The sequence below is a fragment of the Ostrinia furnacalis genome, unplaced genomic scaffold (genome assembly GCF_004193835.3).
Source record: "Ostrinia furnacalis isolate ACB-3 unplaced genomic scaffold, ASM419383v2 OfSCF0682, whole genome shotgun sequence".
Taxonomy (NCBI): Eukaryota; Metazoa; Arthropoda; class Insecta; order Lepidoptera; family Crambidae; genus Ostrinia; species Ostrinia furnacalis.
Genome location: NW_021130921.1, coordinates 746,496 through 761,255, shown reverse-complemented (window position 1 = coordinate 761,255; position 14,760 = coordinate 746,496). Strand labels below are relative to the sequence as shown.

At 41.1% G+C, this 14,760-nt stretch overlaps 2 protein-coding genes and 1 long non-coding RNA gene across 5 annotated transcripts in view; all 3 read right to left on the bottom strand.

Annotated features, from left to right (window-relative positions):
* The window catches only part of LOC114366751 (leucine zipper putative tumor suppressor 2 homolog), a 127,506-nt gene extending 121,460 nt beyond the window's left edge, over positions 1-6,046 (bottom strand). For all 3 annotated transcript variants that reach the window (XM_028323718.1, XM_028323715.1, XM_028323716.1), the window contains exon 1: positions 5,824-6,046. The gene's annotated coding sequence lies outside the window, so the exon portion shown is untranslated. The remainder of the gene's footprint in view (positions 1-5,823) is intronic.
* A 265-nt stretch (positions 6,047-6,311) lies between these two features.
* On the bottom strand, positions 6,312-13,430 carry LOC114366761 (uncharacterized). Its single transcript, XM_028323729.1, has 3 exons — positions 13,326-13,430; positions 11,325-12,334; positions 6,312-11,292 (listed from the first exon to the last, which is right to left on the bottom strand). The coding sequence occupies exons 1-3, from the start codon at positions 13,413-13,415 to the stop codon at positions 10,635-10,637; spliced, it is 1,758 nt and encodes a 585-aa protein (XP_028179530.1). The 5' UTR covers positions 13,416-13,430; the 3' UTR covers positions 6,312-10,634.
* A 362-nt stretch (positions 13,431-13,792) lies between these two features.
* LOC114366762 (uncharacterized) lies at positions 13,793-14,740 on the bottom strand. Its single transcript, XR_003657048.1, has 2 exons — positions 14,581-14,740; positions 13,793-14,158 (listed from the first exon to the last, which is right to left on the bottom strand). It is a non-coding gene; the product is annotated as an uncharacterized LOC114366762 (long non-coding RNA).
* Between the last annotated feature and the right edge of the window lie 20 nt (positions 14,741-14,760).

Below are 14,760 nucleotides of genomic sequence, written 5' to 3'. Positions count from 1 at the left end.
GTCAAATACTAACTTTCGTAAAGCTTACACTAATGCCCGTTTTCACCATCAATCTCTAATTTTTAAGTGGCCCCTATATATAGTAACACAACAGGAATTTTTTTTTCATAGAGGTCACTTAAAAATTAGGGATTGATGGTGAAAACGGGCATAGCATAAGTAATTAGCCCCAGAAGTAAGGAGAAAGCTCACTTTTTATGTAGGAAGCTAGTACATACCTACTTATTGTTCTTCATTTGAAAAAACAAATAAAAATTTAACCTTAAGTTTTTGAATTTTTCATATTCTTGCTGTTAATTTTGGTTTGGTTCTAGGTATTGCAATCCATAGGCAATAAAATGGCTTACGACGTCCGAATAGGAGTATAATTGGGCACGATTAGGACATTTCCAAGACGTGTGCAAGCCTGCAGGTGGGTCCTGCGTGGACAATAAACCTCCAGTTTGGGTAAGCGGTAGGCGGTGACCTGCTTCGAACCCGCCAAAATTATTGCAAGGTTACCGCAATTTCTTACAGCCATAACGCAACATACCTATTACATCGGATTACATCAGTATTTAAAATGTTGATTCCGAAAACAATTCCTCTATTGCTTCAATTCGTCTCGCAAGGCAGATTGTTAAGCCCAGAGCTTTCACGGAAGTTCACCTATTGAAGTTCAGAATCAGCGCTGCGTTAAATGACGACAGTTTTAATTTAATGACACTAATCATTGTCATGAGCACTAATATCTCCACGTTTTAAAGTAGGTACCTAGGTGACTGGCAAAGCCCTAAAGTGAAGGTGAAAATAACTTATCAATACAGGTATCTACTTAGGCTACTGGACGATTTCATTTCAAGACGATCGTGATAGTCCACGGATCAGCTTCAACCTGATGACCACCTAACATGAGCACCTATGAAGTAATTATGCAAGTGGATATCCAACCATAACCGTAACGCTTCACGATCACGACCAAAGCGCAGCCTTTAGAACAGGACCGGACACAATGAATTCCATAACCTTATTTAATTAAAATGGTAGTATAGTAGTTATAATGGTATAGGTGGACGAAGAAATGATGAAGGTCGCTGGAAGAACCTGGATGCGGTCAGCGCAGGACCGATCGTTATGGAAATCCTTGGGGGAGGCCTCTAGTTGTTCAGCAGTAGAAGTCATTATGCTAAAACGAACGAATATCATTTAATCAAATAACTTACCAAACGGTTACGTTAAGAAATAAGCCTAAGTACAAAAATAGCTTAAATGGATAGCTTAAGCTTAGGACGAAGGAAAAGCTTTCTGAAAGCTCATAAAAAGTACCTGGTGGTATCCCCCTATTAATATTAAGTACCTAANCAATAGAAGGGTGGGGTTCCTAAGCTAGGAGGTTTTGCGTGTTGGGGAGGTGCAGAACTGCAGGTGACTTCGTACCAGAAGTTTCAGAGGAGGCTAGGGGTGGGGGGCAGGTGGTGGGAGTGCGGGGTTGCAAGTAAGTGCTGGAACGGTAGGGGAAGTGGACTGATATCCTCCTACGGGAGGTCGGAAGACTGCACCGGAAGTTTCAGCGAGGGAAGGGGGCGGGGGGCAGTCTAGGTTACCTTATATTTATCTAGGTATGACCTGTCATATACCTAATTGTAGCCTAAAATCAAACATCTAATATTAGAATTCAATGTTTTAACATTGTTTTCGATAGAACATTTAAGAAGTTAATCAAGTTAATTAAATTAATGATTATTGATTAATGATTAACAAATTAATCATGATTATGATTACTTTTTTAATCATGATTATTTTAATCAGGATTAATTTAATCATGATTAAAATTAATCAAATTAATTAATTGATTAAAAAATTAATTGATTAGTGCCAACACTGCTAATAAGTGGTCCTACTTAGTAGGACTTATCTCCAAGACATCAGCTTCAGCCAATAAATAACATTAGATGCTTGATCGATTTTCTGCATTTGATTGATGTGCTAAAACTGAAAAGCCGAATCATGACCATTAAACGAAATGATGCAGAATAATTCCTTGACATATTTTTAGATTGCGTTCAAGTCGAGGTGTGAAATTGCAGTTAAACCGCTATCTAACGTCAGACCTCATGTTTTGCACTAAACGGTAATGGCAATGCAATGCAATGGTGTCTGCAATTCCAATTCCGTGCCACCTTGCAGAAATGGTCGTTTAAGACTATTTACTTTTTGGTATTGCCCCGAGACACGTTACAGCAACATACAGACGGAGTTGTTTCAATAACCTAAAACAGTGCCAACAAAATGATATTATGGAAATGAAAGGATAATTTATGTAGCGGCATTGTTTTTAGCTACACACTTACGTATTAACTCAAGAGATTTTCAATTACAGTTACAAATAGAAAGCTTCTTCCAATCCAAAGTTTTGTATTGACAGTATGATAATGTAGAGCGACCTTGTCATTTGACAACCGTCATCAATCTATCAATAATCCACCAGCAGCAATCGTAAGCTCAAAGCTTTTGCAAACATTGATCTCTTATCATAATATTTGGAAATAAAAAACTACTGTAATAATACTTTATCTGATATACAAGTAAGGTAAATTGAAGTCTTGTTTGTCCCGAATACCTATAGGTGTGAATTTACGACACATCAGATACCAAACCCAACACGTTTTTATCGTCTTTCGCTGCAGTGTTCAGTTACGAGTATCGAGTGGCTGTAACATTGTATCCGAGTGAATGGCTCCTGCAGCCATGAAGCGAAGACTCGATCGGAAACCTACTGCTTTGATCTTGGCCGTAATCCGGTTTCTAGGAATAGCTACCTACTTACTTACCTACATGTTTATCTAGAGACATCGCCCGTATTCACAAACGATGCTTAAGTGAAGCAGCAAATGATCGCACAGCCTTGAATAGAGCTCTGTGATTGGTTCATGTGTCACTCTGTGCACCCACGCACACTGTGAGACCTCATAGTAAGGTTTGTGAATACAGGAGTATGAATAGAATCGTAATATTGTACAAGTTCTTGATTTTTTTATATTCTTGCTGTTAACTTTGGTTTTGTTCTAGGTATTGCCCCAATCTATAGGCAATAAAATGGCTTACGAAGTCGGAATAGTATAATTGGGCACGATTAGGACATTTCCAAGACGCGTGCAAGCCTGCAGGTGGGTCCTGCGTGGACAATAAACCTCCATTTGGGTAAGCGGTAGGCGGTGACCTGCTTCGAACCCGCCAAAATTATTGCAAGGTCTTAAAGCCATATCGCAACATGTTACATCGAATTACGTCAGTAAGCTTAAATATTTAAGAAATTCATTAGGAAAACTGCTCCATGCTTCGAATTATTGAGCAAGGTAAGATTGCCAAGAGGGAGAGGCCCAGAGCTTTTACGGAAGTTCATCCATAGAAGACTAGCGCTGTAAAAATGTCGACAGTTCCTTTTACTGAATTATCCTTTAATTAATGTCACTGATCAATTAGGAATCTTAAGCAGTAATCTTCACGTTAGTTAACTGAAAAAGCCCTAAATCTTCTGATGAAGTTAAGGCGAAAAGTAGTTGAATAATGCAGGGTGATTGGACGATCACAACTCACAAGACGTTCGTCATAGGCCAGGGGATAGCTTCATGATGGCCACCTAAAATGGACACATGCCTATGAAGTAATTATGCAAGTGGATATCCAACCATAACCGTAACGCTCCACGATCACGACCGACCAAAACGCAGCCTTTAGAACAGGACACTTCACAATGAATTTCATTACATTAGTTAATTAAAATGGTAGTATAGTAGTTGTAATGGGTGGACGAAAAAATGGTGAAGGTCGAAGAACCTGGATGCGGGCAGCGCAGGACCGGTTGTTATGGAAATCCTTGGGGGAGGCCTCTAGTTCTTCAGCAGTAGAAGTCATTATGCTAAAACGAACGAATATCATTTCATCAAATAACTTACCAAACGGTTACGTTAAGAAATAAGCCTACTTAAGTAAAAAAATAGCGTAAATGGATAGCTTAAGCTTAGTACGATGAAAAAGCTTTCTGAAAGCTCATAAAAAGTACCTGGTGGTATCCCCCTATTAATATTAAGTACCTACTTACACTTTTTAAGCTTCGTGATTTCACTTAGAGCTTACTTAAGTCTACATTTAAAACCGCTTCTTACAGTGATGTAATCCTTTAATCCTTTAGTTATATTTACAAAAGGTTTTATAATACCCAAAACACGAACTGCCATTGTAACTGTCCGTGTTGGACAACAAACATTTCACGCAAATTTCTTTCGTTGTCAAGTCCGCCTCAGACGTGTTGAGCTTTTCTTTGATCTCACTTCACAAAAGCTTTAAAGCTTTCACGACTCGGACAATAGTTGTTTATAACTCTTTTAAAATAAATATGGGAATAGGAAACGATGGCTCATTATTTTGTGCTTCAAATCTTGCCTCCTTAGATATTTTCAATATCGTTACAAAACGAAGTTTTTTAGATTAGGTACCACTTAATAGGTCAGAAAATCCAGATTTTTAACTTCTCAAGTATTTTACTTATGTAAATAAATCATATTTAACTTAATATAACTAATAACGTAGGTGGCTAGGAAATAATTGACTTAGTTAAAACTCATTTTATTCGCCTCCACCACTAACGCGGGTTACGACAATCGTTTCGGAATCACTTGATCTGTTAATTGCAGTGGAAGACACTGACATACAGATCCAATTACAGCAATAATAACTCCATAAATAAACTAGACCTCTGTGAGAACAACGCGGCTATACTTGTTTAGGACAAGCCTTGGATTCTGTGTATTTAGCTCTAGGACTATAAAAGAACCCCTTTTTTAAGCGGTTAAAGGCCTAAGTCCAGAAAATTATCCATGTTAGTAATAAATGCGAAAGTAACTCTGTCTGTTCTGGTACCTTACCCACTGAACCGAATTAGATGAAATTTAGTATAAAATAGATTTTAAAACTTGATCATCATCATCATTTCAGCCATAGGACATCCACTGCTGAACATGGCCTGTATTCAGCAGTGGACGTCCTATGGCTGAAATCCCCCAATGAGACTTGATGATAAATTAATACATCATACATAAGTAATTAATTATAATATGCATCGTAGTTTACTATAGGACAATCGAAGTGGAGACTGATGAAATATTTTTACAGTAAGTAGGTACTTACATGTTGCTATACAGCCTCCGCATAATAAAACAAAAGTTCTTGTGCAGTGTTACATAAAAGTATTACCTACACGATGTATTTCCCTCAAATCCTTCATTTTTGATTGCACATTCTGCACTTCTGTAACTAAATTACAAGTTGAAATCAAGCCTAGCTGTAAAGTTTCCTTATAAGGCTAGAGTGGGCGCTTGCTGTTCCGAGGATGTTTGATTCGGGGTTCCTTTAGCTTGTTAGTTATTCTGAGAACGAGATAATCTAGAAAATTCTTCAGGGAACTGTCCTCCTTATTGATTTAACGGGTTATTGAAAGTTTAATAATGATAATTATTTTTATCTTAATGTTACCTGTACCTGTGAGCTTAAATGCGCGTATCGTCTTCGTCTCATTCATAAACTGGTTGGCGATTTTTTTACTTTACTCAAAATATGTGAAGGCGTAACGTAGATTTACATATTTGAAATAGTGTTGGTAGACTAGTATGATGAAAAGAACCTTTATTAGCATGGATATAAACACGACAGTTAATAAGAGCTTTTAAGCTTTCAAATTACAGTTTCAGAAGCACAGTGGCGGCAAAGAAAACATTAATAAAAGTATCCTACTTCTTTTACATTAAGCCCTTATATTTAAAACAAACATAATATGAATGCACTTACCTTTCAAAACAAACAGTAAAACACCGGCTTTTCAGTTTGGAAGCACCAACAGTCCAGTTCGTTTCGGCACTCACAAATGGTGTCCCAAGCACTAAATATCACAAGTCAGTCGTATCACTGTCCGTTTGAGTTATTATTTTTGTTTCACGATAAGACCGGACAGTCACTGTTACCGGCCCGCGTGTCTCGCTCGCGACGGGTACCGCGTGCATTTCAATAGATGAAAGTGTAAACCGTGGTTTTTGTATAGCGCCCTCTCGCTCCTCGCTGCGCGCCAGACAAGGAGCGAACACTCGCCACCGTCGATTTGGCTTTGGCTTTTTGACTCGAGTAGCAACTTCGCCCACTATTTTTATTGTTATTCTAATTCACGCCCCGTCTCGAGACACTACGAACTTTTCTAAGAATTACCCTAAAAACCCATTCCAAAAAAGGCAAGGGTGTAGGATGTAGGAACGTGGAATATTAAATTAGAAATAAAAGGCGCATTGTGGATTGTTTATTTTTATTTCTTCCCACAGGTGGCAAGTACCAGAGTAGTGAGCACAACCTAACATATGAAAATGGTAACTATTTTCAGGGATAACCACTTCTAATCTAATCAAACGACTTGGAATTTCAAATAGAAATGTACAATCTATCGAACAGTAGGTATTAAATCACTAACATATTTATGTATTTCTAGTTTTTAATTACAATGTTTGTGACAATGCAAAATAAAAATCATTCGTGTGCAATTACAATAATTAAAATTATAAAAAGTGAATCGAATAGTCTGTGGAAAGTTTTGCCGTGCTGTTACAATAAAGTTAGTAGGAAATGTTCCGATTGGCAAAAATGAAGAGGTGAAATCCCTTGACTGCTCCTACCCCGGCCTATAAGATACATTTTTTTTATTTCTAATGAATTTACGAAATTTCAAAAACAAAAAGAAAATTATATAATTTGATATGAAATGTAAACAAATGTGCATGTAACCAAGGGCGTCGTAGCAATCGGTTACAAGCTAACTTGTTACTCGAGGAGAGAGCGTTACAAGATTTTTACTTAACAATCACTACTACATGCAAATATTTCTTGTAATATAATAGATTTTAAACGTGTGCTGGATAGCTACGTGTCCAAAAGTTCTTAGAGAAACGTGTTGCTCTGCTCTCAACTCACAGATACAAACAAAGAATCCATCGCTGTCGAATATTGTGTTATTATTGAAATAGATATCGATTTACTGAAAGCTCTCGCCACTTAGTCATCGAGTGGCTTACAAAGTTAAAGTTAACTATAATTACGGGGACGTCGTTTTAAAATAACTCCCATTGACGTCGGCTCAAGGCACATAATCTTCTGGCCGAAGAGGACGAGAGTTATTTTAAAATGTATTATAATACAACGTATGCGACAGCAATAGATCCACTAAAATATATTACAATTGTCGATTCGTAAATCCAATACATTTTAATCGTTCTATTGGAGTCGCACCGCCAAGTTTGCAATGGCGCGTTTTCGTTCGTTACAGTAAGCGAGTGTCCCCCGTCGTCCCCATTGCAAACGTACCTGTTGTTTATCAACGAGCGTTGACAAAAACATTTCTTTATCCACAGTTGTTTCGGATATCACGCAGATTAACAAGTGCATAGGCACATTACATTAGATTAATTACTAATCAAACATAATATTATATGCAATCTTGAATCTAAACATTTTTTTTTTTGATTTTCATTTTTTTATCGAGGTATCATTTAGCAAATATCGTTAATAGAATAAGTACAATATAATATGAACTTATGACAGAAAATGAAATATATTAACGTGACACGCAAAAATGAACATTGAATAAGTTTAAAATATACCCAACCATTCTACGACGTAATTTAAACAGAAAAGCTGCTTCAGTATCTGAAATATTGTAGTTATTGGTGGCGACAACAAATTATTTTCATCTAATAGTATAAACATAGAAAACATATTCCAGATAAAGAAGTAACAACGGATATCAACGAAAGTGTAACAACAAAATTTTTAAACTGAAAATGTCTATACATTATTTTCACGATATACTAAATACATATATACAATTAGCCTTTCTGATGCAAATTTTGCAATGACATTTTTTTAATTTTTTTCTTGTTTTCAGTTATTACAAACAGAAGTAAATCACACTACAGAAAAATAAATATATAAAACACGACACATTAGTAGCAAAGTTTGCACGAATATTAAAATTTTATATGAAATTGTAACTAGATAAGGCTTCAAGTGAAATAAATAAAGTATGTAGGGGGGTTCTGCACAGGGCTGGCAAGCGGCCGGTGACAACGCGCGACGCGGCAGCCCTGAGGCCCTGCGCAGCCGCCCCATATAAAACGAAAATATACGAAAATATAACATATACACTTCTTATGCTTTACATAAACTATAATAACAGTTACGCCTATATGAACTGTTATAATCCATATTTGGAGCTGTAAATTATGTTACAATTTCCGCCGTCACTGATCATAAGCACCGGCTGTCAAATAAACACTTTCAAAACGTTCCATCAAAAGTAAATTGTATCACGATTCCTGAAAATCATCTTTCGGCGGTTATGAGCAGTGTCGACGCGCATAATAATCGAAGGGCACAATATAATATAGTCCGTCCGTCACTGCGGGCTTCGGCCCGGCTTCCACTGTCCGCACGACACCTCGAACTACGCTAGGGGCGGGCGCGCCGCCCTACGTTATATAAAACGGCTATTCAATAAAATCGCCGCGTGTAAATCTTAGACATATTGGACAAACCACGAAACAAACCGTCCACTACTGTCCGCTAACACCGAGGCGTAATATCGCCTCCACAACTATGTAGTAACGGAAAACAGATAATTTAAATACCGCGAAAATTTTGAAGAATTTCATCGGCCAGAAAACGTAAACGAAAAAATACTAACAAAAATAAAAAATACCTGCTCTATCTACGTTTTACATTAACAAATTATTTAAACAACTTTGGACGATATTATTGTAAGAATTATATTAGAATCGTCCCATGTTCGCCTTGGAATGCTGACGTTTAGATGCGTTATTTTTAATTACCGATTAATAAAACAAAATACTTTCAAATTAATACATCAACTTGGTTACAGAAATGTCTATTAAAATTTCATGTCGATCGTTACGAGTCGCGCGTCGAACACTTTCGAACATTATTCAATCTTTACCAAATATTGTTGATAATGTCGCAAGCGAAAGCATTCCATCAAACATTTCTACATTAATATGAAATCTCTAAAGAGAAAAAATTGAACTAAATTAATGTTACATGTATACTCCTCCCACAATATCTACAATCATAAGATATGTTAGCACTTCTCTAGCCCTTTGTACCACATCTAAGCCATTCGGAGGACGCAGCGAGTCAGGCTTTGCTAATCCTACTATTATTGCTAACTTTTCCATATAATGCCACTTGAACGCGTCGAAGTGTTTCGACTCTATAGCATGTTTCAACTCTCCACAATATATTTTAAACTTTAAATAACAATAATAATATGATCAATGAAACAGGGCGAATATATAATACAGTATTATGCTGTTAGATATTTCAGGAAAAGAAAAAAACTCAGTCGCCTTGACACAGTAATAGCGTAATAATCGCTAGTTGTTTGAAGGCCGCGCGGCCAGACAGTGGGAAAACGAATCGATCGTTACAAGTCGATAAACACCCATTTTCTGTGGACTATACTCGTGTCAGGCGACCGTCGAAATAAGCCACTATGATCAAACTGCCACATTCACACCCGACAATCAAATAAATCGCGTAGACCTATTAATATTCAGAGTGCTAATCGAACGCAGTACCGAGACATTTAATATCGATATTTCTGCGTACAGTAAAATGTAAATAACAAAGCAAATCGAACGGCTTTTGCCATATTTAAATATAAGCGGTTAAAGGGGGAAAAACTAAATTACTACTTTTAAATGTCTCAGTACTATCACCCACAGCTCTGTTCAGCTACCTAGTGGCAACAGTCAACTTAAAAAAAAACAAATCGTTTACATCCTTTGCAAAGTTTTAATTAACGCGAATCTGGTTAACCAAAGTTGAGAATTAACGACGCGTCAGTCGGGAGTTTTAAAAACAGATGTTATTCTCCAAACCTCCACCACTCACTAACATTAGAATTAAGTATGCACGATAAAATCCTGTTTTACTTAATTTTAATACTAAGAAACGATTTCTATCGACGGAACCGACATCGCCGCGGATCTCGGAACATTTCGGAAACTTTGCAAAGTTAAACAAGAGTCGAAGTCCCAACGGAGCCACAAAATAGTCGAGAGCTGCGGGCCTCGCGACGCGTGTCGCCGCGCTGCGTCAGTCCCGCTTCCGACACGATGGACATCGATCCAACGGATTCACAATCTGCAAACGACTCGCCGTAGCGTCAGTTTCAGCAGCGTTTCCGCCCTCAACCAGTGAATGTTAGTTCAGGACTAGAGGTGAAATTGTGTGAAGCAATCGTAATCATTTGACAGTTCATAACGTACGATTATTCTGTCAAACGCTTTGTATAACTGACTTTATCGTACGTTATGAATTGTCAAATGGTTACGATTGCTTTACACAATTCCACCTCAGCTCGGAACTGGGTAACGGCGGAAACAGTGCAGACGGCATCGACAACGGGCCGCTCGTTCTATCGGATACACGTCATCGACTCGTCCGAGACGGCGCGTCATCTCTCGCAAACGGAACACCACGGCGAGTCACCGACAGAAGCGCAGAAGAATCGACCCGGCGTCGACGGCGGCCTACCTACGGCGTTAGCGCGTGAGCGGGCGGTCGAGCGAGCAGCACGGCAGGAAGCGCGCGTGCGGATGCGAGCAGGGCGCGCCGCAGCGCAGCGCCGCGCTGTGCCGCCGCTTGCGGTCGCCGCCGCCCTCGTCCGCGCCCGCTCCCGCTCCCGCTCCGGCGTATTGCGCGTGCGCCGCGCTGATGTCCGACAACAACTCCTCCCACTCGAGCGCCTCGTCCGGCGCGCATTCTGCGCCGTCAGCCGGCCGCTTCTTCTTAGCCGCGCGCCCGCACTCCTCCTCCTCGGCCTCCGTCTGCACGGCCGCGTCCGCCTGCCGCAGCGGAAACCGCAGCCGAAAACCCGGGTCCTCCAAGTCGGGGCAGCGCTGCGCCGGCGTCAGATTCAGCCGCCCGTAGTCGATCGTCTTGCAGCCGCGGTACTCGAGGTAGCGCTCGCGCGACGCCGCCAGGTACACGCCGCCGGACGCGCTGCGCGTGAACTCGACCGGCTCCAGCTCGCCGCGGATGTCGAAGGTGTCGCCGTCGGCGTAGCGCGCGCGCTCGTCGGGCTCGCGGCGGATGGGCCGGAAGTGCGTGCGCGCGGAGGTGAGCAGGTCCTCGCGCGGCGGCTGGGGCGCGGGCGCGGGCGGCGGCGGCGGCGGCGGCGGGCGCGCNGCGCGGGCGCGGGCGGCGGCGGCGGCGGCGGCGGGCGCGCGCGACGACGCGGCGGCACCTCGGCGAAGCCGCTGCTCTCGCGGCTGTGGTTGAGCGCGGAGAACGAGCGCAGCGTGCCGGCGACGCAGGACAGCGCGTCGTAGATGTCCTCGCCCTCGTACAGCGCGAAGGACTGCAGCTCGCGCGGCTCGTTGAGGTTGAGCGGCCGCAGGCGGTCGTGCAGCGCGAGCGAGTCGCGCGCGGGCGAGGCCGGCGCCGGCCCCGCGAACAGGCCGTCCGACGGCGACGACAGCAGGTCCTGGAAGTCGATCGGGAGATCCTGGTACTCGTCGTCGGGCGTGTTTTGGTCCTTGGACCACAGCGCCTCGATGCTGCGATCGAATTTGGCTTCGAATTTCGCGTACAGCTCCTCCTCCATCGGCGTGCGCACCTTCGGGTGGTTGAGGTCCTCGGTGATGACCCAGTCGGCGTCGAGGTCGAGGCTGTCGTCCCAGTCGGGCACCACGTTGTCGTCCATGCGGATCTTGACCTCGGCGATCTCCTTGAGCTCGTCGGTGACGGTGTTCTCGCAGGTGCCGTAGCCCTCGTCGAGCGCGATGGCCCGGATGAACTCCTTGACGGGGTCCTGCGTGTCCATGTCCCAGACTCCCTCGTGCGTGACCCACTCCGGCAGACTCTCTTTGCTTTCGAAGGACCTGCTGTAACTGTTGCAGCGTTTCTTGTTGCTCTTCCTTTGACCGTGGTACGAATTTCGACGTTCCTTTCCCGAAGACAGCTTCCTGTTTTTGGCTTCCTTAGCGAGCGGCAGTTCGCATTGCATCTTGTCCTTGAAGTCCGGATCGGGCTTGCGACACCAGGCCGGAGGCGGCAGGTAGTACTGCAGCGGCGACTCTCGCCCTTTCTTCAGAGCCGGGAACGCAGCGTAATATCGACGTACGGCCTCCGCTTGTTCGATGGAACACGTGGGCATGCCTACTTGTGGCGCGGCTTCTTGGTCCTTGATGTCCTGAAGTCTGGTGCACAGCTGGTCAACGATTATGTCGAGGTTCGGTTCCTGGAAAGAAGTAGATGCACATTATAAAGTGCTGCCGGCGGTAGTGTTATCTGTGATTATGTCATAAACGGCACGCACGAAGAACATGCCGGCTGCATTTACTCAACTATTAATTGTGTGTTTATTGATAGAGAAACAGATTTGAGAGCAAGGAGCTGGTTTTTACATGACTCAATGTTTAGAACAGTAATTGACTATTTAATTTACAATCATTAACAAACAATAATTAGGTTTTGACTAACTTTACTGTCTATCAATGTTGTATTTATGTAACATAAAAATAAAAACAAACATCTGTTTAGTAATCTAGAGTAGTTTTCAGCCAATAAAATTATTTTACTGCAGTATATTTATCCAAAACAACAGTAATTAATCAATTATTTACAATGTTAGCTACATTCCAGAAGAATTTACAAATAAATATAAATAAACCATTCATGCTGAGCTAATAATTAGGTCTAAATGGTGCTGTAAAAGTAGAGGGATATCTATCTAGTTATTAAGGAAACCACAATTCATTAATCTTGACCACTACATAATCTAGAAATTGAAATACAAAAATCAAAGATACCTCTATATACATTATTCAATCAAATAAATAACACATTGACAATGGATGCAACTCAAACTGCGTGTGCATAAGGTGCAAAATTATAAAGAATGATTATGTATTTAATACATAGCTTCAAACAATGGAACAAAAGAATACAATACTCCCAAACTAGTGCGGCCATACCAAAAGGAACAAAAAATGTAACAGCTAGCCTTTTCATAAGCAATATTTCATGTGAAATGTTAATGATTCTACACAAATCTAAGTCTGGGTTGCACCATCTTTCTTTAACGCACAAATCTGTCAAACTCCATACAAAATAACACCGGTTAACGTTATGGTTACGGTCCAAGTTAGGTGGTGCATCTCAGCCTTTGTTTCAAAATCCAATATGTAATATGGCTTATGAAATTACGTAGATCAAAACTATGGACCGACCTTCTTGTAAGGATTCTTATAACTGTTAACGGTCTTCATTTTAACATTCCCACTGTTATGGTCTTGTCCCAACATTACCGAGCACTGCATTATCCTCTTGAGATAGTAGAAAACACACAAAATAGTTAGTTTCCTTCTAATCGATTAAAATATATTAATATCAAATAATTAACTAATACTCTTCCTCATTGACTTAATTCATTTCAAATTATCCTTCTTAATTGTTGTCTTTATCTAATGCATACCCTAATAAACAAAGTGCTCTTTTATGATACAACTTAAAAATGATTACGAAAGGCCAATAATATTAAAATCTATCAATAATATCAATTTTAGTTTATCATGACAGAATGATTACAGATGGAATTATGAGGCTTTTTACACAAGTTCAATGTCTTGTCCTTTGAAGAAAACAAGACGGGGGTATGTGAGGAATTTTAGTTATTTTTAGAATAAAATGTTACCTACCTGTACGAAGTGTGTGGGTATCAGATGGTGGAGTGTGGAGTCTGTCGAAGTTCTTTGGACGTGGCAGGCCTGCAGGCGTCCGCCTGGCTCCCTCTTTTATGCTTACGCATTCTGCCCTGGATACTTTCTGCCGTTATCAAACACCATCATCATGCTCAGAAATCGAGGGTCCATTATCAATTGCCGTGGGCCGTGTGTAAAAATCGATCCTTTGTTACGCCTCTTTACTAATACATCCTTAAATTCTTTGGCCTGTTCTTTGCTAGTGGTTCGTTTTTATAAGGCAATCTTTTTCGAATTCAGTTAATTATGTGCAATCGCATTGTCACTAGCTATCAACAAATGACGCACTTGGTGCACCCCTTCTGAAAAGATAAATGTACGCAAAAGTTGTAGTAACGTAGTAGGTTGTTTTCATGCAAAGGTCATTGCTATCAATGAGTACAAAGAATTTCGTGAAAAGCCATGCCCGCCCCGCCGCGCTAAATGGGTCGATGGCGCCAAAACGTCACTCGAGACATGGCAAGAAAATAAGCGCGGAAGAAACACGGGCAGAGGCCTTGCAGCGAGTTAGCAGTTTGTACTCGCTTGTTATCAATCAACAAAGATCTTGCGCGGCACGTACATCTTTTATCTACGTTTTGCACTGAGTCATACTCGTAACATCGAGAGAATACGATGCAGTTTCACAAGAAGGCGACAGCATTACATGATGCACTTTCACTGAGGACGCGCAGCGTACTTCCGCGTTGGCACGTAAACAAACAATAAATATCAAAAGTCTCACCTGTATCAGTATAAATGGGGTTAATTTATCATGTTATTTCAATACACACACACACCCCACATGAAAAAAAACATGGCAGCCGCAATGAGTGAGTGAGAGTCAAAAATTTACTTTGATTTGCGCAACTCCGTCAAACGATTAGAATGACGTCTCGCTAAAGACCAATCGCGTGACTTTCGG